Source organism: Dipodomys spectabilis, unplaced genomic scaffold, assembly GCF_019054845.1.
Source record: "Dipodomys spectabilis isolate Male_0828 unplaced genomic scaffold, ASM1905484v1 ptg000231l, whole genome shotgun sequence".
NCBI classification, from domain to species: domain Eukaryota; kingdom Metazoa; phylum Chordata; class Mammalia; order Rodentia; family Heteromyidae; genus Dipodomys; species Dipodomys spectabilis.
Window position 1 is genome coordinate 1,190,495 of NW_024870908.1, and position 25,794 is coordinate 1,216,288.

General features: G+C 49.1%; 1 protein-coding gene across 1 annotated transcript; it reads right to left on the reverse strand.

Moving 5' to 3' along the window:
- Window positions 1–1,715: 1,715 nt before the first annotated feature.
- Rrn3 (RRN3 homolog, RNA polymerase I transcription factor) lies at window positions 1,716–25,794 on the reverse strand. Its single transcript, XM_042698382.1, has 18 exons — window positions 25,673–25,794; window positions 24,047–24,152; window positions 22,517–22,573; window positions 20,485–20,574; window positions 20,268–20,397; window positions 19,458–19,517; window positions 19,113–19,176; window positions 17,585–17,654; window positions 16,274–16,372; window positions 15,642–15,734; window positions 13,929–14,067; window positions 11,602–11,732; window positions 9,316–9,446; window positions 7,335–7,519; window positions 6,391–6,499; window positions 4,934–5,086; window positions 4,096–4,183; window positions 1,716–3,151 (listed from the first exon to the last, which is right to left on the reverse strand). The coding sequence occupies exons 1-18, from the start codon at window positions 25,759–25,761 to the stop codon at window positions 2,969–2,971; spliced, it is 1,977 nt and encodes a 658-aa protein (XP_042554316.1). The 5' UTR covers window positions 25,762–25,794; the 3' UTR covers window positions 1,716–2,968.

Genomic DNA, 25,794 nt, shown 5'->3' on the forward strand with positions numbered 1-25,794 from the left:
CGCGCGCACCCCGCTGCTCGGCCCGTCCGGCCCCGCGCGCACCCCGCTGCTCGGCCCGTCCGGCCGCGCGCACCCCGCTCCTCGGCCCGTCTGGCCCCGCGCACCCCGCTGCTCAGCCCGTCCGGCCCCGCGCGCACCCCGCTGCTCAGCCCGTCCGGCCCCGCGCGCCGCGCGCACCCCCGCTGCTCAGCCCGTCCGGTCCCGCGCGCACCCCGCTGCTCGGCCCGTCCGGCCCCGCGCGCACCCCGCTCCTCGGCCCGTCCGGCCCCGCGCGCCGCGCGCACCCCGCTGCTCAGCCCGTCCGGCCCCGCGCGCACCCCGCTACTCAGCCCGTCCGGCCCCGCGCGCCGCGCGCACCCCGCTGCTCAGCCCGTCCGGCCCCGCGCGCACCCCGCTGCTCAGCCCGTCCGGCCCCGCGCGCACCCCGCTCCTCGGCCTGTCCGGCCCCGCGCGCCGCGCGCACCCCGCTGCTCAGCCCGTCCGGCCCCGCGCGCCGCGCGCACCCCGCTGCTCAGCCCATCCGGCCCCGCGCGCACCCCGCTGCTCAGCTCGTCCGGCCCCGTGCGCCGCGCGCACCCCGCTGCTCAGCCCGTCCGGCCCCGCGCGCACCCCGCTGCTCAGCTTGTCCGGCCCCGTGCGCCGCGCGCACCCCGCTGCTCAGCTCGTCCGGCCCCGTGCGCCGCGCGCACCCCGCTGCTCAGCCCGTCCGGCCCCGCGCGCCGCGCGCACCCCGCTCCTCAGCCCGTCCGGCCCCGCGCGCCGTGCGCACCCCGCTCCTCAGCCCGTCCGGCCCCGCGCGCCGTGCGCACACCCCGCTCCGTGCCGGGAGGCCGCAGCATGCGGTGACTCCCAAGCTCGCCACACGTCCGGCCCGCGCGGCTGGCGCGGTGGTTCCCAGCGGTGAGGTGGCGCGTGGGGCTGCGGGGGCCGGGCCCTGGCACCGGCTGGCACCTCGTAGGTGACTCTCACAGGGGCCGGAACCTGAAGGCCCTCCCAAGGCTGGCTTGAAGCGCGCCCTGTGGCTCAGGTGGTAGAGCACCAGCCTTGACCCGAGTTCAAGCCTCAGTACTGGCCCGTGCTTCGTGCAGCCCCCCCCCCCCCCCCCCGCCCCTTGCCTGTTAAAATTCGTATCCTCTTCCAAGGAGATTTCGTTACCCCCCACCCATTCCTTCAAAGCATGTAATGGGAAACCTGAGTCCGGCCTGAACTCCCCTCCATTCCCCGGCCTCAGCAGTCCAAGTGCTGGGAATGCAGCTGCGCGCCACCACCCTGCCAGCACGGTGCCGACATGATCAGGCCTGTCCCTCTTGGCTCAGAGCTGCTGACACTAAGACCGGTGGACCACATTCACTAGTTTGTGTTTTTTGATTCTGAACAGGGCAGTTTTCCCTCAAGAAGCAGAGCCGGGGGCTGGGAAGGTGGCTCAGTGGTAGAGTGCTTGCCTTGCATGCATGAGGCCCTGGGTTCCATTTCTCAGGGCCACATATGCAGAAAAAAAAGCCGGAAGTGGCGCTGTGGCTCAAGTGGTAGAGCGCTAGCCTTGAGCTGAAGAGCTGAGGGACAGCGCCCAGGCCCAGAGTTCAGGCCCCATGACTGGAAAAAAAAAAAGCAGCAGCAGAGTCTGGGAGCTGTTTTCCCATGCAGAAACTGTGCATTAGCACCCCAAACCAGCTTTACAATTTGTTTTTAAAGCAAACCCAGAAATCCTAAGAACATTTATGTGAAACATCTTTATTAAGACAACCCCATTTATTGGCATATGAATGAAAATTTCAGATTAAATATTGCATTATTTTCACAATAGCTACTGTAGTCAACCCCCTTTGAAGTTGAACACTTATTTGTAAACCTAACCTTGTACACTATTAACTACTTCCTAAGTCTGAAGACCCATCCCCTCCTTCTGCGTTGTGTTTTATCCTGTACACAAAGGCTATCTTTTTGTCAGCAGTTAAAAAGAGAACCTAAGGCTCTCAAGTGACTTTCCACAAGCCACCAAAGATAATCACCACTACCCAAAAGACTTTTTAATACAAATTTCTTTTTTTCAAAAAGGTTATTTACAGACTGGAATTGAAATCCCACATTGCAGTCAACGTAATGACAGAAGAGCAAGCATAGCCCTGGAGAAGAGCAAGTGGTTCATTACAAAATATCTGTGGATCAAGAAAATATTGCTCCATTTTAAATAAATACAAGTAGAGAAAAATAAATAGGCATAAAAGTGGCCATTTTCACAAATACATAAACAAGTAAACAAGCCTGGGCTTTATAAGCAACAGCCGAACGTCACACCCACACTGAGGACAAACGAGCAACACTGGCCACCAAACAATCGAGAAGATTGTTTTCCTGTTTGGACAAAGAAAATTCTCAAAATAACCAACTGATGCCAGGCCAAAAGAACCCAGTGTAACGGGCAGGAAGCGGCTCCTGACTGGCAGGCCACTTCCGGTCAGCAGGAGCCCATTCCTGTACTGCACAGCATCTACTGCCGGGACTGCAGTCCTCTCCCCTTCCCTGCTGCTCCTCCGGCCTCTGCAGTCTCAGACTTCCTTCCATGCCAGCTCATACTGTGAGCTTCCCAGCACACAAAACAGCGGGGAGCAAAGGAACAGATCTCCCAAGTCCTCCCAGGGAGGGCTCGACCTAAAGGCCTTGTCACCGGTCAGGCCAGCGGAGCCTGGGGCTTCCGACAGGAACCCATGTGGAAACAGTCACCCGCTGAAACTCCCGGGGCCCACGATACTAATCACATAACAAGCCACGTACACATTAAAGACCAACACGCACTTCCCACTGAACCCCCTGTCCCGGGTCACACGCTGGACACTCAAGTCTTTGCCTCTCATCTGAAGAGAACCAAAGGAAGAGACAACACTCCACACACTCGTGGACCTGCAACGCCCGTGGCATGCGCTGGCTCTAGTAAAGGAGCCGGACAGCCTCCCTCGAAGGACAGCGAGCCTCAGTCACAGATCCTCGAGACCACTGGGGACTGGCCTGGCGCATACAGCAAGGGGGGCGACCCCACGCTGCTGGAAGGGCTGCGGAAGTGGGCATCGAAGGAGCTCGGCGTGAGCCCGATGGTGGCTTCACTCTGTGCCGCTTCGCCTTTCAGAAAATCGTCATCCTCATCTTCCACTGCCATCTGCACAGAAAACTCAGCGTCAGGAAGACAAGTGCCCGTGACAATCCCTCCATCCTACACCCCCTGCCCTGCCCCTCACCATGCCAGGTCTTGGGGCATGCGATGAAGAAAGTCTTCCTTTTGAAAGACTAGAACCTTTGTTATAAATCACCCACAAAAATGCTCATCTGTCTGAGATTTGACTTTCAAAGAGATTTTAAGCTCCAAGAGGGCAGGTAGCTCCCAAAACAGAAAATACAATAAAAACTTTCTAGAAGCCGGGCGCTGGTGGCTCATGCCTGTAATCCTAGCTACTCAGGAGGCTGAGATCTGAGGATCGCGGTTCAAAGCCAGCCCGGGCAGGAGAGACCGTGAGACTCCTATCTCCAATAAACCACCAGAAAACCGGAAGTGGCGCTGTAGCTCAAGTGGTAGAGCGCTCGCCTTGAGCTGAAGAGCTGAGGGACAGCGCCCAGGCCCAGAGTTCAAGCCCCACAACCGACAAAAAAAAAAAAAAACAACTTTCTAGAAGATGGGTTGGAAATGTGGCTTCACAGTAGCTGAGCACCATTTTAAGAAAACCTTGCTGGGTGCTGATGGCTCACACCTGGAATCGTGGCTACAGCTTATTTTCAATGAACTGTTTCCCAAAACCAGTACGCAAAGCATTTTGCTAATCAAAAATTCAGCACTGGGGTTTGAACCCAGGGCCTCGTTTGCCATATAGGTGCTCTACCACTTGAGCCACTCTGAGAGCTGTGTCTGAGCCGGTACTGCTGCTGTAGGCCTGGACTGCGATCCCCCTATTTGTGTTTCCCTTTGTTGCCGGAATGATGGGTGCATACCACCAAGCCCTACTCTTGGCTGCGGTGGAAATCTCCAGAATGTGTGCCTACCACGCTTAGCCACACACTTTTAACGTTTTCAGAATGGCCCACCCAGCGTGCTGCTCCTGAACGCCTCACCTTTGCCACGGGTTTCTTAAACTCCTGCAGCTCCTCAGCGCTCATGTCTTCCCACTGCTGGTACAGGGGGTCAATGAACTTCTTCGACCTGTCAACAAGGACATGCGTCAACGTCAAGTAGAGTACACCAACACAGCCAGAACATGCTTGCTTTCTTGGCAGTGAAGGCCACAGCGTGGACGCTACTTGGCCACTACTCTAGGTAAGTAAGCACTGTGAGGGGTCCTCTCTCCACTCACAATGGGGTTCTTCACATGCTGTTTCTCCCACTTCAGCACAGGGGCCACAGTGCGCCCTGGCCCTAGGAGCCTGTGGAAAATGAGCCTAGGAAAGTCAGCTCATCTGATCTCCACAATCAAGGCTGGGACCAGACCGTCTCAGCTAGCTGTGCTGCTAGTGAGAAAGGGTGTCAACCACGAAGACTGGCCTGTGGCTCCTACCACAGCCCAGTGGCACATGGCACTGGCTTTGAAAGGAATTCCGCAGGGCTGGGAAGGTGGCTCAGTGGTAGAGCGCTTGCCTTGCATGCCAGAGGCCCTGAGTTCGATTCCTCAGCACCACATACGCAAAAAGAAAAAAGCCGGAAGTGGCGCTGTGGCTCAAGTGGTAGAGTGCTAGCCTTGAGCTGAAGAGCTGAGGGACAGCGCCCAGACCCAGAGTTCAGGCCCCACGAACGGACCCAAAAAATAATAATAATAATAAATGAAAGGAATTACGCAGAGAAGGCAGCCCCTTCCGTGGCCACTCCATCCCGGCCCCTTACACAAAAGGCCCGTGTCCCCGTGCAAGGCGAGCGTGGCTAACAGAAGGGGCCGCAATCCCTGGGCAAAGGTCAGACCTCTTAAGCATGCAGGGGTCGAAGGGGAAGAAGGTGTCGAGTGGGTTGGTGCAGGTCTGCACGGAGTCCCCTCCGGCGGAACTTCGGATAACCGGCAGCATCTGGCGGCTGTTCCTCTCAATGATGGTGTAGCAGAAGGCCAGCTGGTATTTACTGTGGACACCAAAACCCAACAGCAGACAGTTACACGCTGTCCTCACCCTTGCACAGACAGGACACGTGTGACAACTGTATGACGTAGGAAGTGAACCAATGGCAAGTGGCACTCTTGGACAGCATTCCGCAGCCGGCTAGGGGGCGGGACACAGCTGCTATCACTTGAGCAGATGAGGCCTGCGTGGAGGCAGCGTGAACACCGTGTCTGCAAGGCAACCCCGGCTCGCATCACTAGACAGGCGTCCGCTTTCTGACAGGCTTGGTGTGAAGGACCTGCGAAGTTACTGAGGCGGGGATGGAGACTGTGCTGGGGGCAGGACGCAGGAGGACTGGGTCTCAGAAACGCAGATGCCAGCACCAGTGGCTCACACCTGCAACCTTAGCTATGCCAGATGCTGAGATCTTAGGACAGTAGTTCAAAGCCAGTCTGGCAGGGAAGTCCATGATACTCTTATGTCCCGCTCACCAGCAAAAAGCTGAAAGGGGAGGTGTGGCTCAACTAGTAGAGCCACAACCTTGAAGGAAAAGGAGACAGATGGCACAAAGGCCCATACCAGTGGGACAAGGGAAGGGGAGAGAAAGGGAGAGGAGGGGAGAAAATAGAGCCCTGGCCACAGGCGTTTCCTTCCAAAGGCACGGGAAAGAAGCCCAGCAGGCACTGCACAGGCCGCAGCCCTGGTTGGTGCTCTCCACTGGAAGGCGTAGTCACTGCTGAGGTCCCGCACAGGGCACTAGGGCCTGGGTGCCACCAGGGCTGAGTGACAGCAGCAGCTGCCCAAGTGACAGTCCAGCTCATGGAAGGCCCTAAGTCTGAACCCTGCTCAGTGCTGGCCAGGAAGCCAGACTGAGGGAGAGGAGGGGGTGCTCCCACGCCCTAAGCACTTCCAGCCCTTTGACTTCAGGCAAGGAATGAACCGGGCTGTGCCTGCATCTCCCCGATACAGCCATGAGCTGTGCTGCACGCAGGTGCTCAGAGCAGAGCCTGACGCCCAGCCAGCAGGCGCGGGCGGCTCGGGCCTTTGAGGCCAGGAAGCTGCAGGCACGCCTTACTCCCTACCACGCGGGCACTGCGCAGCCCAAGTGCCATCTTCTTTGGAACCGTCCCCACCGACCAAAACCCGCAGCAGCTCCTGGGGACACCGCAGAGAGAGCAATGGCAGCAGCGCGTCTGTGCTGCGGGAGCCGGTCCGTTCTCCCTTTGACGTTTAAAAGGTGACTGGGAGCTCACAACAGGACGGCTCACACCCGTCACACCGCCCTGCGGCGGCCTCGCACACTCCCTGCACATCAGCGCCACTTACTTCGTGATAGCAGCAAAAAAGTTCACCACAGACGGCAGGCAGATCTTCAGAGGGTTCAACTGGCTCATCACCAGCCGCTCAAAATTCAGGCCCTGAAGATACCTCAAACCTTTGGAGAAGAAAAAAAAAAAAAGCTTCAGGGCTCAGTACTTAGCACAAGTACTTAGCATGAGCTAATAAACCAACACCACAGGAGAAAGTCATTTTCAAACGTGTGTGCGCAGAAATTCCTTAATAAAGCTCCACGCAGCTGTTCCCCAGGCTCACGGGCCTGCCCAAGCTAAGGCAGCTGTGCTGAGGAGAGAAAACTGCTTCTCCTTGTTGAGGTGGCCTCACCCCAATGGGCTTTACCTCCATCCTCCTCCCCCAGCCTCCACAGGCTGGGATGACCGCAGGCATGCACCACCCTACCTGGCTGCCCTGGGGGGCTGGGACGCCATGTGGCTTTGGGCTCACGGTACGCATGCTCAGCACAGGCTGAGGCTGCCTTTATCACAGCCATGGCCACAGCAGACAAACAGCGGCCGCACGGCAACGCGAAGGGCTCAACTACGCCTGGACTTCTCTCTCCCTCCCTCTTCCCCCTTTTTTTTGTTTTTCAGGTGTGGGGAGGAGAGGTATTTGTGCCAGTCCTAACACACACACACACACACACACACACACACACACACACACACACACACACACACACACACACACACACACACACACACACACAGCAACTAGTCAGGGCAAAATACTAATAGAGGAAGGTGGAGAAGCTTGGTTTAGAAGAAACAACTAACAAACTACGCAGGACTTGAGCTGCAGCTCCCGGCTGCTGCAGCACAGGCCTTGGCGGGGCCTTGTCTCAGTGAAGCAGGGAATGGCCTTCCCCAGGCCGAAGGAAGGGCGCACCCACAGGTCCAAGAGAGAAAACCCAGACCAAGGCCCAGAGCACCAACCTTCCTTCAGGTTTCCACTTAAAAGCTGCTGGTGTCGAAAAACAAACATGTAGAACACAGCTTGGCAGGCTGAGTAAAATGGACCGTGGAGAGAGACGTCACAAAAAGCCTTTGTTCCCGAATCTTGGTTATTAAGGTACGTGTGCAGCCAGTTAACCAGAAGATCCAGGCATGACTTCACGGTGCTGGAGAGAAGACACACTCACGTCAGCTGCCTCGCTTTGTAACCAAGCTACCACACACATACCCCGTGGGTTGCCTTTAACTTTTTAGGAGAACTCCAGGGGCCTCCTTCAGTGCCTCTGCAGGTGGGGCTGTCGTTCAGTGGTAAGCCTGCCTAGTGTGCTCACTCTCCAGCACCAAAGTGCAGGTGGAGAAGAAGATGGAAAGGGGCGGAGCCTGTAGGAAGACAGTGCTTACAGGAGGCTCCTAGAACATCCCAAGGGAGAGAGGCCAGTTCCTCCTAATCAACTCAGAAGGGTTCTTGGGTAGAGCTTGGTCCCTTAGCACTATGGACAAAAAGCAAAGCTCATTTACCAACATCTGACAAGAGGAAGGTGGCCAGCTCAGTATCCCTGCTTCCCAGGGATTGTGATGAACTCCGATGGTCAACAATTCAAGCCAGAAGACTTTTAGTTGTTAGGAAAGGTTTTTGTTGTTTTTGGCCAGTCCTGGAGCTTGAACTCAGGGCATTGGCGCTGTACCTGAGTGTGTCCTGCCATTGAGCTACAGCTCCACTTCCAACTTTTTTAGGTTAACTACAAAGAGTCTCCCAGAATTTCCTGCCAGGCTGGCCTCAATCCACAATCCCCAGATCTCCAGTCTCCTAAGTAGTTAAGATTATAAGTGTGAGTCACCAACACCTGGCATTTTTTTGTTTTTGTTTTCTTCTTTCTTTTTTTGGTCGGTCGTGGGGCTTGAACTCTGGGCCTGGGCGCTGTCCCTCAGCCCTTCAGCTCAAGGCAAGCACTCTACCACTTGAGGTACAGCGCCACTTCCGGTTTTCTAGTGGTTTATTGGAGTAGGAGTCTCCCGGTCTTTCCTGCCCGGGCTGGCTTTGAACTGCGATCCTCAGATCTCAGTCTCCTGAGTAGCTAGGATTACAGGCGTGAGCCACCGGTGCCCGGCTTGATAAATTTTTTTTTTTTTTGGTCGGCTGTGGGGCTTGACCTCTGGGCTTGGGCACTGTCCCTGTGCTCTTCAGCTCAAGGCAAGCACTCTACCGCTTGAGCCACAGCGCCACTTCCTGTTTTTGTTTTCTAACAGCATCTTTGTCCATTGAAATATCTTCACAGATCATCACTGGAAGGAAATGGCCTCCTAAACGGGCCTCTCTATTAGCCACCTTTCTTTTAGTGCTGGGTAATCAAGCTAGGATTTCATGCATGCGGAGAATAGGATCTATCTACCTCTGAGCACTGAGCAACATCCCAGCTGTCTTGGACTACCTTTGAGAGAATTTTCTTTCCCAACACATAACTGATTCAGAATTCAAGTGCATACTGATAAACTTACAAGAAGAATCAAAATAGCACATAACACTGTGCTACCACCAAGACACCATGCCTCTCCCTGTGACAGATGACAAAGGCCTCACATGGGAGGAGGTCTAATGGCCCAAACAAGAGATTCTGTTCTTGGAAATCAACTTTTTTTTTGCCAGTCCTGGGGCTTGAACTCAAGGCCTGGGCACTGTCCTTGAGCTTCTTTTGTTCAAGGCTAGCACTCTACCACTTGAGCCACAGTGCCACTTCTGGCTTTTTCTGTGTATGTGGTACTGAAGAACTGAGCCCAGGGCTTGATACATGCTAGGCAAGCACTCTACCCCTAAGCCACATTCTCAGCCTGAAATCAACGCTTAGCAACACCTTTCATAGAAGCAGGAATAGGTTTATTTTCACTTTACAGATAGACCAAAAGGGAAACAATATTTCTCTGATAATGCTTGCATGTTAAGAACATGGAAAATCAGGTTACTTACATAAGAGGAACAAATCTCGCTCTTGCCAGAAAGCTCCCGATGTAATTCCCAGCAGCTTGCCGGATGATAGCAGGATTATTTGGATCCTGTAATTTTTTCCAGAGATGTTCCAAAAATGCCTCTGCAAATCCCTATCAAAAAAAGGTTTTTGGTTTCTTTTGCCAGTCCTGGGGCTTGAACTCAGGGCCTGGGCACTGTCCCTGAGCTTCTTTTGCTCAAGGCTAGCACTCTACCCCTTCAGCCACAGTGCCACTCCCAGTTTTTTCTGTGTATGTGGTACTGAGGAATTGAACTCAGGGCTTCATGCATGTGAGGCAAGCACTCTACCACTAAGCCACCTTCCCAGCCCAGCACGATCTTTTATTTTGTAAGCTATTAGAAGCACCAACAGAGTAAAAGCCCTAGCATCTCAATTATACTGTGCAGTGGTCAGGAGATACTACTACTGAAAACTGAAGGTGTTCTGGGTGTTGAATAATCAGTGGGTTCCAGATCCAGTTCAGCATCAGCATCAAAGCTGCGCAATCAGCTCAGCGATGTGTGCCTGTAGCTTAACTGCTTACTAGGGAAGCTGATGCAGGAAGGCTTGCTTGAGCCCAGCATTTCAGGAACAAATGAGGCAACATTATAAGAACCCATCTCAAGAACAAAGCAAACAGCAGTAACAACTACAACAACAAAAATCAAGCATGTCAGGAGGCAGAGATCAGAAGGATCTCAGAAATCTAAGGCCAACTCAACAGTGTAACCTATCTCAACCAATAAGCCGAGCATAGTGGCGCATCTGTCATGCCAGTTACATGGTATGCATCAAGAGGAAGATCATGGTCAAGGATGGCCTCAGACAAACACGTAATACCTTAGCAAAAAAAATAAAGCAAGAAAGACTTGAGGGATGGCTCCGGTGGAAGAGTGGCTGCCTAGCACGTGCAGAGCTCTGAGATCCTAAGTAGAGGGGAGAGAAGGGGATGTCAGAGACTGAGCAGGTGTGAGACGTAGCTGGAGTGTGCATGGTAGCAGTGCTTCAGGTGGCTCAGGCTCTGCATCGCCTTGAAAGCAGGAATCACCTACACTTCTTGGAGTCCCCAGGGGCTCTCACTGTCCCTGCACGTGCTACACCTAGCCAGGCTCATTAAGTATGGAGTAAAGAACAAATGCTGTTCATGGAAAATCACTGAGCTTTTGGGCAAAGGGCTCTGCTGAAAAGCTGGAACACTCGGGTTCAGGCAGATGAGGTCAACCTTCTCCTGGTACTCTCTGTTGACTATTCTAACAAGGACACAACATCTGCAAAGAAGAGGAAAGAATCTCCTGTGCTGGCACTTTTTCCCCAAAAAATAAGTCAGATCCTTCTTGTTGGTTTTTTTTCCCCCCAAAAAAAGTCCAATCCCAAGGTTTCAAAATTCTGAAGTATGACTATTCTTTCAATACAGAAAGAATAAAGAAAATAAACAGTGAAATATTCCATAGGAGATTTTAATAGAAAAGACTGAACTAAAAAAGTGAAGGGTACCAAAAAGAGAGCAAAGACAGAACGACATCTGCAGAACACCCATCAGACCAGATGAAAACTGAATTTTACTAGGGATACCAATAAAATGAGCTCGAGGAAAAGAAACACCTCTGAGTCTCACTCCACCAGTTTTCAACTCCAGAAAAAATTTCAGACAAGAATAATACCAAAGCCAGACATGGTGGAGCTACCCTGGCTACTGGGGAGGTGGGTATATAGGGGAATAATGGTCTGAGAACAGCAGAGGCAAAGTGTCAAGAGACTTCAACCAATAAAAAGCTAGAGAAGGTGGTCCATGTGGGTCACCTCAGTTACACAGGAGCATAAATGAGTTCATGGGTAGGTCAGGCACCAGTGGCTCACGCCTGTAATCCTAGCTACTCAGGAGGCTGAGATGTGAGGATCTTGGTTCAAAGCCAGCCCAGGCAGGAAAGTCTGTGAGACTGATCTCTAACTAACCACCAGAAAACCAGAAGTGACACTGTGGCTCAAGCAATAGAGTGCTTGCCTTGGGTTCAGAGCTGAGGGACAGCGCCCACACCATGTTCAAGTTCCACAATCGACAAAAAAAAAAAAAGAGCTCATGGGTAAAAAGTGTGACACTGTTCAAAATAATATAAGCCAAAAGGAGTGCGGCTCCTGTGGTAGAGTCTGCCTAGAAGCAGCATGAGGCTTTGAGTTCTAAAGCCATTACCACTAAGAAAAGCAGAATGAAAAACGAAACAAAACAAAACAGAAACACAGTAAGATACTGACAGTGACATTTTACTTACCAATTTGAAGCTGCAGAGGTAAAACATGAAAAACTGGACATGGCAGGAGGCATGGGTGGGCAACAGCAGCTTGTCAAAGATGGAGATAAGATCACGATACAATTCCTTGGTTTTGTTGTTATCAACCTTACCTACAGAGAAAATTCACCATCTCAGTTGTATAAAGTTTCAAGCTATCAGTGTTATTTGCCCAAAGCAGAACAATGTTAAACATGGCAATGAAAGCAAAGTGGCACTTGCCTGGATCTCAGCACTCAGGAGACTGAAGTGTGAGGATTCAAGGTTTGGGGGTCAACCCTAATTGCAGTGAGGCCCTAACCCCTCACTAAAATCAACAACACAGCTTGGTACAGGTGACTCACACCCAAAACCCTAGCTACTTAGGAGGCTAAGATCTGCAAGATCTAGGTTCGAGAGCAGAATGAGAAGAAAAACTCATTAGACAACATTTCCAAAATAACCAACAAAAACAGCAGACTAGAGACATGCTTCAAGTAGTAGAGCACCAGCCTAGAAGTCTGAAACCTGGAGTTCAACACCCATTACTACAAACACACAAATATCTAGCATTATGCAGTAACCTAAGATTAAAACAAAATGCTAGATTGCAGATTTTCCTTTCTTTTCGTCAGTCCTAGGGCTTGGATTCAGGGTCTAGGTGCTGTTTCTGAGCTCTTTTGCTCAAAGCTAGTGCTCTACAACTGAGCCATAGCTTCAGTCCCAGTTTTTAAGTGGATAACTGGAGAACAGAGTCTCACAGGGACTTTTCTGCCTGGACTGGCTTTAAACTGTGATCCTCAGGTCTCAGCCTCCTAAGTAGCTAGGGTTACAAGTATGAGCCATGGGCACCCAGCAATAAAAACCTTTCTAGGAAGTGGCGCTGTGGCTCAAGTGGTAGGCCACTGGCCTTGAGCTGAAGAGCGCAGGGACAGCGCCCAAGCCCAGAGTTCAAGCCCCATGACCAAAAAAAAAAAAATCAAAAAAAATCAAAAACCTTTCTCAACGGAAACTTTATAATGGACTATAGCCTCTCCCCTACTTAAAAAAAAAACTGCTGGTAGTGGGTAGGGCTTGTACTCAAGGCCTGACTTTCTCTTGGCTTTCTTGCTCAAAGCAAGAAACCACTTGGGGGCTGGGAAGGTGGCTCAGTGGTAGAGCGCTTGCCTTGCATGCCTGAGGCCCTGGGTTCCATTCCTCAGCCCCACATAAGCAAAAAGAAAAAAGCCGGAAGTGGCGCTGTGGCTCAAGTGGTAGAGCGCTAGCCTTGAGCTGAAGAGCTGAGGGACAGCGCCCAGGCCCAAAGTTCAGGCCCCACGACCGGACCCAAAAAAAATAAAAAAATAAGAAACCACTTGAGCCATATCTCCAGTGCAGTGTTTTGATGATTAGAGGTGGAGTCTCTTGGACTTTTCTGCCAATGCTGGCTTCAAACCTTGATCTTCTAGTTCTCAGCCTCCTGACTAGCTAGGATTACAGGTGGAGTCAGATATATAACTTGAGCACAATCCTTGCCAGGAATTTATCATAAGCAAATAACTGAAGATACACGTGTGAGGTTTGTTATGCTGTTAATAATGAAAAAAATACCAGATAAATCCACTGGCCAAAAAAACAATTTTAAAACAGTGAATGGCATAAAATATGTTTTTAATTGGGCTGAGGGCATAGCTCAAGGTAGAATGCTGCCTAGCACACACAAGACCCTGGGCTCAATCCCCAGTACGGCAGAATAAAAGAACATATTCACAATTTACTTAATTTTCACTAGACCTCTCAAATTCATAGAAAATGTATGTGGGGCTAGTGCTACAACTCAGTCATTAGGATTGGTGCCTGGCATCTGGGGGCCCAGGGTTTGTCTGACTGCCAGCACTTCAAAAACGTATTTTTTCATTTATGTTTCATATAAATGAAGTTCATCCTTAAATCTTAGGAAAATGTCAAGTCTTCACCTGCAGATTTGCTCGGAACAGTTCTGACCTGCTGCAAGGCCTTCCACTTCTAACTCTAACTCACTCAGCCAGGTAACCACTACGCATTGGTGCTGGCTAGAGCAGTCTAAACATCTCAAGCAATTCAAGTCTAATTTCAGCTCTGCATAGAGCTTGCCAAGCACCACTACTAGCTCTGAACACAACAGGCAAAGACCAAGGGCTTGGAAGCACCATGTAACTGAGCCTGAATCTCAGGTCTGTTCTTCTGAAGCTGTGTGACTGTGGCAGATAGCAGACCTCTCTAAAGCTTTCTCCAGGTTGAGAGTTCAGATTTATGCCAGAAGGAATGCGTGGGGAATACCCAGAGTGTTGAGTGGCAATGCCATAGGTTACCATCCACATAGCAGACATCCTTGATGTAGGACAAAAGCAAAGCCAGCAGGATGTCCAGGCGCTCAGCTACAGGATGGGCCATCTGAACTCGCAGCTCTGGGTCAGCCTTTGCTTGATGCTCTGTTTCTTCATCTTCATCCTTTGAAGGAGGAAAAGCTGTCAATACAAAGCTTGATGAACCTGGCAGCAGGAGCTCCTTCTTATAACCCTAGCTACTCGGGAGGCGGAGATCTGGGAACTGAAGTTTGAAACCAGCCTGAGCAGACTAATCCAAGACTTTTATCTCCAACCAACCAACAAAAACACTCAAGTGGAGGTATGGCTCGAGAAGTAGAGCACTTTTCTAGTAACTCACAGGCTAAAGTTCACAGCCCAGTACCATCAACACAAATTAAAAGCCACAGCTGGCTGGGAGAAAACAGGAAGGGGTGACATTTTCCAAAAGCAAATGTACTCTTTTTTTTTTTTTGCCAGTCCTGGGGCTTGAACTCAGGGCCTGGGCACTGTCCCTGAGCTTCTTTTGCTCAAGGCTAGCACTCTACCACTTGAGCCACAGTGCCACTTCCAGCTTTTTCTGTGTATGTGGGTGTATGTGGTACTGAGGAATCAAACCCAGGGCTTCATACATGCTAGGCAAGCACTCTACCACTAAGCCACATTCTTAGCCCGTGAATGTACTCTTTACCTGACTTTTAGAAAGAACTGTAACTCCTTTGTACATCACTTTTACTAACAATGTTTTGTTTTGTTTTTTAAGCAGCCAGGCACCAGTGGCTCATGCCTGTAATCCTAGCTACTCAGGAGGCTGACATCTGAAGATCACATCTCAAAGCCAGACTGGGCAGGAAAATTGTGGAGACTCTTATCTCCAATAAATCACCAGAAATGGCTAAAATGGTAGAGTGCTATCTTTGAGCTGAAGAGCTGAGAGACAACACCCAACCCAGAGTTCAAGCCCCAGGAGACAGACACACACACACACACATACGCAGGCACGCATGCACGCATGCCACAGCTGGATAGGAAGCTCAGTGGTAGAGCATGCCCCAGGTTCAACCCCCAAGGTTTCAATAAAAAATGAAGTAAATAGTTGCAAGGTTAGTAAACATGGAAGACACCCAGCCACCTCCTCAGGTCAGAAAGCACTCTCAGGTTTAGTGAACACTTTTTTTTTTTTGTTGTTGGTCGTGGGGCTTGAACTCTGGGCCTGGGCTCTGTTCCTCAGCTCTTCAGCTCAAGGCGAGCGCTCTACCACTTGAGCTACAGCGCCACTTCCAGCTTTCTGGTGGTTTATTGGAGATAGGAGTCTCACAGTCTCTCCTGCCCGGGCTGGCTTTGAACCGTGATCCTCAGATCTCAGCCTCCTGAGTAGCTAGGATTACAGGCGTGAGCCACCAGCGCCCGGCTAGTGAACACTTTTGACTCTTTGGAAAGGAGGATAGGCCACTGGCCGTTAAAAATGCTGCCCATGTATGTGCTGGGAAGGTGGCTCAGTGGTAGAGCGCTTGCCCTGCATGCCTGAGGCCCTGGGTTCGATTCCTCAGCACCACATAAGCATAAAGAAAAAAGCCGGAAGTGGCGCTGTGGTTCAAGTTGTAGAGCGCTAGCCTTGAGCTGAAGAGCTGAGGGACAGTGCCCAGGCCCAGAGTTCAGGCCCCACGACCGGACCCCCCCCCCCCCCAAAAAAATAAAATAAAATAAAATAAAGCTGACCATGTTGAACAGTCCTTCGGCCACGTCCGTCCCAACCCGAGCGTGGGCCGCAGCCTCTTCAGCATCCTCGATGTCCTGCCAGGACACACTGACCTGTGCCAGGGAAGCAAAGGGAACAGCAATGAGCACAGTGGGCATCGCCACCATGATGGGGTGAACCTTCCCAGTGGTCTGGGTCAGGAAGGAAGGAACTAAATACTAAAATCCAAGTCCCTTTACTCCAAACTTGTGTATGCATATGAAATCAACACGAACTACTCAAACATCCATTCCCTCTTTCTGCACAAGGCCCTCACATACACAGTCCATAAGCATCTCGCCCATCACCTAGCAGAAAGGCATGATCAGAGGTCATTTTCACTTCTCCTTAATGCCATCCTGACTGCCACCCGACAGTGCCAGCACCCTAACAGCACCAGTACCCCTGCCTCTAGTTCATCCCAATCACAGCAGCTTCAGCAACAGTACTCGACCTCCGTGGGACTAAGGGGAGGCCCGCGCCCAGCCAGAGGACTGCTGCAGCCCCAGCACACCCACACGCAGGACCAGGAGATGAGGAGGGAGCAATGGCACCTCAAACACAATCATTCCATAAATGCAAACCAGAAGGAAAAAGTTTGTCCAGTACTTACATCCAACTTGAGGAGCTTCTCAATAACAAGTTCCAGAATGTCATGCCTCAGGGTAGGAAAATACACACTGATCCTTAGTAAATTATGGACGTAACATTCCTGAAGTATATAACACAGACAAAAATCAACACTTGGCGTTACTGTCAGAGCCAGGCTAGCAGGTGCGGCAGGGCTGATGCACCCATTTCCTGCGGGAGCCTTTGCCCATCTAACTGCACACAGTGCATAACTTCTCAAATATTGTTAGCCTTGCTTTTCTTATATTCGTTCAGAATTTCTGTATCTGTATCCTTTCCTTCTTTTTGAGACAGGGTCTCAGTATATATACTAGGCTAGCCTCAAATGAGTGATCTTCCTCCCTCAGCCTGACATCTATTTTCCTAGCGATGCAGTGGTTTAACCGTCCATGGGAAGCACAGTGGGACAAACAAGAGCAAAAGTTAGTAACTCCTCCTTAGTGCCTCTAACCACTTATGGGGGGAAACACAAAGTGATATAGACACTAGGAATTCATGAGGAGCACACAGATGATGTAAATATCACAGAAGCTGGGGACTGGTGGTTTACACCTGTAATTCTAGCTACACCAAAAGCTGAGATCTAAAGATCACAGTTTCAAGCCAGCCCAGGCAGATAAATCCAAGGGACTTGTATCTTCAATTAACCTGCAAAAAAGCCAGAACGAGGAAGCATGGCTCAAGGGGTAGACACTAGCCTTTAGCAAAAAAAAAAAAAAAAAAGCCAAGAGAAAGCATGAGGTCCTGCATTCAAGCCCCATTTGCATGCCTCTAAAAGTTCCGCTTTCTCTGCTCAGGCAAGGCATGCCTACAATTAGGAACATATGATCTGCTATTATCCAGTGATTATCATGTGTCAACATTAGGCCTCTAACGATGCCTCTGAAATGGACTCTTAACTTCTTGCAAGTAAGAAAAAGGTATGGAGGATTCCCAGTACTCACTAAGAAAGGAATCAGAATCAAACTCCTTTTTTTTTTTTGTCAGTCATGGGCCTGAACTCTGGGCCTGGGCGCTGTCCCTGGGCTCTGCAGCTCAAGGCTAGAGCTCTACCACTTGAGCCGTAGCGCCACATCTGGCTTTTTCTGCTTATGTGGTGCTAAGGAACCGAAGCCAGAGCTTCATGCATGCGAGGCAAGCACTCTACCACTGAGCCACCTTCCCAAGCCCAGAATCAAAATCTTAAGTCTCAAATTTAAAATCTAAAAAAAAACTTTTAAGAAAAACTAGCATAACTTAAAAGACAATCACGTGAAACAATATTCCCATTATCTTCGTGAAAAAGAGTTCTTACCAGTATTCTCTCAGATTTTCTAACAAATGGAAACTTTTCCACAAGTATTGGCATAAGAAACCATGGTGTCCTATTAAAACAAAACAATGCATGTAAACTACACTTGCTAAGAAAATTCACATTCCCCAATTCCAGAGCACAGACAGATGGGAGGCAGGCAAGAACCCCTACACTTCCAAAACAAAAAGAAATGTATAGTTCCACAGAAAAATCTATTAATGAAAAACAGTAATAGAAAATGGCCATGGTGTACAATAGATGCTAATAAAAAATTTTAAATTAAAAACTAAGGTGAAAAAAATGGTTTAACTTCATATTAACAGCAACTTAAAAGAGGAGCTTCCTCCTTTAAAAGTTTAAAAGAAGCCAGGCGCTGGTGGCTCACGCCTGTAATCCTAGCTACTCAGGAGGCTGAGATCTGAGGATCGCGGTTCAAAGCCAGCCCGGGCAGGAGAGACCGTGAGACTCCTATCTCCAATAAACCACCAGAAAACCGGAAGTGGCGCTGTAGCTCAAGTGGTAGAGCACTCGCCTTGAGCTGAAGAGCTGAGGGACAGCGCCCAGGCCCAGAGTTCAAACCCCCACGACCGACAAAAAAAAAAAAAAAAAAAAGTTTAAAAGAAGCCAGGCACTGGTAGCTCACACCTGGAATTTTAGCTACTCAGGAGGTTGAGAGCTGAGGATCATGGTTCAAAGCCAGCCCAGGCAGGAAAGTCCATGAGACTCTTATTTTCAATTAACCACCAGAAAACCGGAAGTGGTTCTGCAACTCAAAATAATCAAGTGGGAGCCTTGAGCAAAAGAGCTAAGGGACAGAGCCCAGACCCTGTGTTCAAGCTCCATGACCAACAAAAAATAAAAGTTTAAAAGGGTTTCAGTTTAAGTCTAAACATTTCCCACCACACATATTACTTTTTTAAAAAAAAGCAAAAAGAACACCAACTTGGATTCTTTGTTAACAAAAAAAAAAATCAACCTAGAAATCTACCCTCCAAAAAGAAACCCACAAACCTGCAAAGGTTTTCTTATTCATATGGCATGACACAAATACACATCGGGATTTCTCAGTGAAAATATTTCGATACCATATCTGTTGAAGATAAAAGCAAAATTCCAAATACCACAGGAAATTTGCGGGAGAACTGGTATGTAAGTTTTTCAAAATGGTTAAAGAACGTGAACAAAACAGAAGCACTATTTTCAATAAAAAGTGACGTCATCAACATGATGCAGCCAGCATCATGACACATAGCCCATACGGATGCCGCTTGTATTTTATGGCTTTCCCCTGATTACAATTTTCTTTCCTTTCCTCTTTTGTGGTGCTGAGGATAGAACCCAGACACACACAAGCCAGTCAAGCACGCCACTGCTGACGTGTGTGTGTGTATATATGTATACGCATACATATATATACATACATATATGTGTACACGTATATACACGCACACAGCTATAGATATATACCAGCCCATTTAGTTTCTTCAGAATCAAATGTTAAGATTCAAAGTAACAAAAGCATACTCACGATGGGACATATCTTGCTATTATTTGCAGGGCTCGGTGACATGTGTCAAAAATCGCAGGAAGATCTATAAGGAGAAAAGTTGGGCATGTGACCGTCAAAACTAAGAGCTGAAAAATCAAGAACCTGAAGCTGAAATCATTAGTTAAAAGCAAGAGTGAGGAATCTATCAGAGAAATGAGAATTTCAAGATTCCTCTCTACAGCCATCAAGATTAACTGGAGTAATTACATGAGAACATGTGTTGCCATCTACTTGTTGGAACAGATCCCACAATGTTTTGTAGTCATCCATCACGTTCTCCACAATCCAGGGGTGTGCTTTGCTTTAAAACCCTCTTATACTTACTATCATCTTCATCATCGGAATCCGAAACATCTAGGTCACCTTCCTTAACGATCACTCGCGCTTTTGAGGGAAAAGAAGCACATGTCACTCATCTGTCATGGACCTACAGAATGATGCCTATACAGGAAAGCTGTTTTTTCCCATAGTCCAAGCCAAGTATGATGATAGATTCACCGTTTGAGAAAGTACAGCAACCAGAGAATGCTTACATAGCTACAAAATCTCAGATAAATTCTAAGACTTTGTCAGAGGTTCATTAAAACAAGGGACAACCTGTCAAAACCAAGGCTGGACCTAGACATCCCTACAGGAGACATGTACCTCCAGAATACCAGCATGCACATCCATGGTGGCAAAAGCCCCAGTGTGCTTTAATAAAGATGGCCTAGGGGTAGAGTGCTTTGCCTAGCATGTATGAAGCCCTGGGTTCGATTCCTTAGCACCACATACACAGAAAAAGCTGGAAGTGGCACTGTGGCTCCAAGTGGTAGAGTGCTAGCCTTGAGCAAAAGAAGCTCAGGAACAGTGCCCAGGCCCTGAGTTCAAGCCCTAGGACTGGCCCAAAAAAAAAAAAAAAATCACATGCAGTAAGTAACACATAACACACACTTTCTACCCCTTGCCTTGGTGTCCTGTGTCACAGAGGACTCTGCCATTCAGGCAGAACCAAATTAATTAATTTAAATTAATTAGTTTAAATTAATTGTGAACCTCTTTTCTTTCTAATAAGGAAGGGCAGGGGAAAGGGATGGGACAAGGGGAAGGAGGGAGGAAGGAGCTGGCTTTGATAAGCAGAGCACAACTACTCACGAGGTACAAAGTGGGAAGCCAGCATGCCAAGACAGGGCCTGAGGAAGACGGTCTGGGCAGACACAAGATTCCCGAGAAAAGCCAAGTACTCCTCCACCACTGCCTGACTTCTATTCAACCAAGGCAATTTCTAGACAAGGGAGAAGACAGTGATAAATATACAGTTTCAAAAACAAGAAGCACTTACTAGCCCGTGATATTAACTAAACGAACTCACCAACACAATACTAATCAGGTGTTCGAAGTCTTTGGTCAGGTACATGATGGAAGAGCGGAGCTCCAGCAGCCAGCTGATGATCTGTTCATCCTCAAGTTAAACAAAGAAAAGTGCTATCAAAATCACAAATTCTCTGGCTGGGAAGGTGGCTCAGCGGTACAGTGCTTGCCTTGCATGCATGAGGCCCTGGGTTCAATTCCTCAGCACCACATAACCGAAAGTGGCGCTGTGGCTCAAGTGGTAGGGCGCTAGCCTTGAGCTGAAGAGCTGAGGAACAGCGCCCAGGCCCAGAGTTCAAGCCCCACGACCGACAAAAAAAAATAATAATAATAGGGCTGGGAAGGTAGTTCAGTGGTAGAGCACTTGCCTTGAATGCATGAGGCCCTGGGCTCGATTCCTTAGCACCACATAAGCAAAAAGAAAAAAGCCAGAAGTGGCGCTGTGGCTCAAGTGGTAGAGCGCTAGCCTTGAGCTGAAAAGCTGAGGGACAGCGCCCAGGCCCAGAGTTCAGGCCCCACGACCGGACCCAAAAAAAAAAAAAATTAATAATAGAAAAAGTTGGTAGTGGCACTGTGGCTCAAGTGGTAGAATGCTAGCCTTGAGCAAAAGAAGCTCAGAGACAGTGCCTAAGCTCTGAGTTCAAGCCCCACCACTACCAAAAAAAAAAAAAATTAATAAGTTGACCATTCAGACCTGGGTCTGAATGAGTGAAGAATTCTGAAGATTACAGTAGCAATGCCAGTAGCAGAAGTAACCACCAACACAACACCCAAACCAAGCCATGTAATCAATTCAGTCATTCCTGACCACCACCCCATGATGCAGGTAGTGACTCCATTGTACTGCAGTACAAAACTGACTCTGGGTCACATAGCCAGTAAGGGAGAGAAGCAGTGGAGCCAGAGCCCAGGCTCAAACACAGTGGACAGAGGATCTGCTCTAGTTGCACGGGAAGATATAAGGTAAAGAGTGACAAATTTAGGGAACAGGGCGTGCAGTGAGATGTGAAGCTTTTCTGAAAAGAAAGTGACATGCCCAGACATGCCCTCTTGGAGTCATATGAGTCAGGTTCCTCTGGAGAGGATGGGGGTGGGGCGGCAGGATCATACACTGTTAAGGTGCACTAACAAAGTGGGGAGGGATCCAACATCTTTTTCCCTAAGGTTCAGTGAGTGAAGGTGGAAGTCCAGAAAAGTCCAAGGCTCCCAGCTCAGGACCTGGGAGAGCCACACACAGTTGAACTTACAGCGGCAGGGACTTGGGAGGGAGATAATGAGTCTGACTTGCTCGTCTAGAGCAACTGTAATAATTCTAGGCAGACACATCTACGTCAGAGGTAGATGAGAAACAAGTCTGGGTGGGGACTTAATAGCTTGTGTCTATAATCCTAGCTACTCAAGAGTTTAAGACCTAGAGGATCACAGTTCAAAGCCAGCCCAGACAGAAGTCCTGGAAACAGTCTCCAATTAACCAGCAAAACATTGGACTCTGGAAGTGTGGCTCAAATAGAATACTAGCCATGGGGGGGGAGAAGGGGGGAAAGTACAAAGCTCTCTCGGAGTTCAAGCCTCAAACCACAACAAAACAAACAAAACAAAGCTGGGTGTGGAGGTCTACACCTGTAATCTCAGCTACAGAGATAAGAAGATCTCATCAGAGGCCAGCCCCCAGCAAAAACTAGAGAAAATGCAAGAAAAAGAAAATAAACCAAAAGCCAATAGAGACTAGGGGTATGACTCAAGTGGTAAAACATTTTTTGCCCAGTAAGCATAACGCCCTGGGTTGAAACACCAGTTTGTTTGTTTTTTTTCAAACTTCTACATATTGAAGGGGAAAAAAGTTTTCCTAATTTTACATCATCCCTGTCAACCCAACACCCCTAATTCCCATTTGTCACAACCAAAGTTTCCAGCCATTATAAAATGTCCTCAATGGAGTATAACAGCCCCCGGTAGAGCAAAAGATCCAGCTCTGAAAGACAGAACAGCCTGCAAAGTACAAACTAACAACCTACTCCACAACTACAACCTACCTTTATGTCTGGGTCTGAGAGTTGGTTCTTCAACAATTCAAAGTCATTCGTCTCACCCTGAACAAGAAGAATGGGAGGGTTAAATGATGATTACTGTGGTTTCCTGTGCAATATCAACAGCAGGACTTTCAACATCCCTCACCATCTGGTGGAATTAACCTTGTCACTTTCTCATATCCCTTGCCATTATAAAACCATGACACAATTGACAGAATTCATGTGAGTAGAAGCAGATGGGGGAAAAAAAATGACAAGTACCCAAAAAGCCATTCATATTTAGCTATATTTGTATACTGAAACTTGGGTATTACAATTGATGCTCTTCTTTTGTGTGGGTTTGTTTGTTTGAAGATACAGAATCTGATTGTAGCCCAAAGCAATCCATGGCCTCCTGAGGGTTAGAGTACAGGTATGGCTACTCTTGATACCCTTGAAAATTCTCAAAAAAAATTCTCAAAGAAAAAAAGAGAACTAATATGTATCAATTCAAATGTATAAATATTATACATAAACATCACCATTTATAGCATCTCTTTCACTAGATCTCTGAGATCTAGTAGAATCACTTGAACCAAAAGCTAACACAAAGATCCCTACTTTATTCTTTCAAAGTAATGTTTAGGCAATTCCTTAAGAAAAAAATGTTTTGCCATGGTGGCACACAACTATAATCCAAGTTCTCAAGAGGCTGCAGAAAAAATATATTGAATTCAAGACCAGTCTAGGATACATAGCAAGATCTTAGCTCAAAAATATAAATAGATATTTTTAAAAAATAAAATAAAGGGAGACTGGGAAGGTGGCTCGGTGGTAGAGTGCTTGCCTTGCATTAGGAGGCCCCGGGTTCAATTCCTCAGCACCACATAAGCAGAAAAGGTGCGGTGGTGCTGTCGCTCAAGTAGTAGTCTTGAGCTGAAGAGTTGAGGGACAGTAACCAGGCCCAGAGTTAGGCCCCAGGACCCACAAAAAAATAAACAAAATGTGGGCTGAGAATATAACTTAGTGGTAGAATTCTTGCCTAGCACACATGAAGCCTTGGGTTTGATTCCTTGGTACCACATAAACAGAAAATGCCCAAAGGGACGCTATGGTTCAAGTGGTAGAGTGCTAGCCTTGAGCAAGAGAAGCTCAGGGACAGTGCCCAAGCCCTGAATTCAAGCCCCAGGACTGGCAAAAAATAAGACAAAGTAAAATAAAATATCCTAACAGCTTTTTATTCTAGGACTTGCTAATGTTTACAAAAGATTCTTAGTAAATATGACATCTGAAGTTGTAAAAACACATCAAATACTTTATTACTTTTCTTAACTAAATGCACCATACAATCTCTAATTACTTGATTTCCATACTGATAGACAGTATTATATAAACTGAGGCTTTGGGTTTTTTTTTAAAGCACTGGGGATTGAACCCACAGCCAAAGCACACTCTATTGCTAACCACCCCCACCTCCCACCACCTAACTTATCTTTGGTAGAATAGCTCTGTATTCCAGCCAACAATCCCAATGCTCATGCCATCTCTTCTTACCTTTTTGTATTTCAGCAAGACTTCTGGCACAGTACTGCCAAACCGAACAGTTTTTCTTGGGGGAGAATTGAAGAAGTCATTCTCTAATGTAAGCATATCTGAAATTCTGCAGAAGCAAGATCACCAAGCTATTAAACTCAGGACAGAATAGTAGGGAACCTTTATAGAACACATATCAGTGAGAAAAGTTCTCCCTGCTTCCATTCTTGCCCAGAGATGGCTTCATCCTTCACTCAATGAAAAGCAAAAATCCAAACTCCATATTCATCCTAGAAGATTCTCTGCTAGTCTGGCCCCTGCCCACCTTTGATCTCATCTCCAACCACTTGTTTTATGGCAAGCATAGTGTCCTTTCTGTTCTTTCAACTTGATGAGCTAGTTAGTACTCATTCTACCAAACATCAGTCTTCCCAGAAAGCTAAAGGTTACATTCATTCACAATGAAGCTCCAACATTAGATGCTTCTCCACCAAAAAAATCTAACAAATCCATTTTTCCTTTACCTGCTGCCTTCCTGTATTGTTAAAACATTCCTTTATTTTTTAGCTATTTAATTTTTGGACAGGGGCTCTCCCAAACTTTATCCCACTTTGAACTGTGATCCCTGGATCCCTGACTCCAGGTTGGACCACCACACTTCAGCTGTCATATTTCTTCATTGAATTTATCACTATGTGGAACTATCTTGTTCACTTATTTACTGGTCTATTTACTGCCACCACCACCCCAAACACACACTCTGTTGGCAATGCCCCCTATCTGACACAGTTAAGGATGTAATTCATAAGTAATTCTGAATGGGATGCTAAGTGTTTGCTTTAAGCAGAGGTCAGCAGGAACACAAAGCATTCTATTGAAAAGTGTTGAATGGAGGAGAGGGGTAGAGATTAGAAGCTGGCTACAACACGGTTTAAAATACTTTGGAATTGAGTGTACAGCTTATTTTTGGTCGGATAAATTTCTAACAAAATTTAGGATTCGATCTGCCATCCGTAACACTGGAGGGAAGAGCAAAGGAGAAGACAGTCCAGAAACGCAGTGAGGGGGCCCAGGGAGGTGGATGGCGTTTGGGGGAGTGGATGGGGGCCGGCGCAAGGTGGAGGACGGGGGACCTGGGAAGGATGGGGACGGGGGGGGGGGGGGGGCTGGGAAGGACGGGGGGTGGGGTACCTGGTAAGGACGGGGGGGAGGGGAACCTGGGAAGGACGGGGAGGGGGGGAGGGGGACCGGGGAAGGATGGGGGAGGCTGGGAAGGATGAGGGGGACCTGGGAAGGATGGGAGTGGGGGGGGCCTGGGAAGGATGGGAGTGGGGGGGACCTGGGAAGGATGGGAGTGGGGGGACCTGGGAAGGGTGGGGGGGACCTGGGAAGGATGGGGGGGCTGGGAAGGACGGGGGGGGGCCTCCGGAGGGCGGAAGGGGTGGCTGGGGGCCCGGGACCGAGCACAGCCGCTTCGAGCTGGCCGTTTCCACCCACCAGCCCAGGACCTGTCCCGGGCCCGCGACCACCTCCGCCCCGGCCCGCCTCCCGACCCAGTAGAGGGCCCAGGTCCTTCCAGAGCCGCTCCCCGATCCCGGTCCCGGGCCTCGGTCCCAGGGACACAGACGCGAGACACCCGAATCTCACCCGGGCCTCGTCGTCTCCAGAGTAGCGGCCGCCGAGGCCGAGGGTGCCGCCTCTCCGGGATACCGCGTGTGAACGACCTGGGCCGCCATCGGGGCCGAAAACCGCGACGAAGGCGCCTCGCG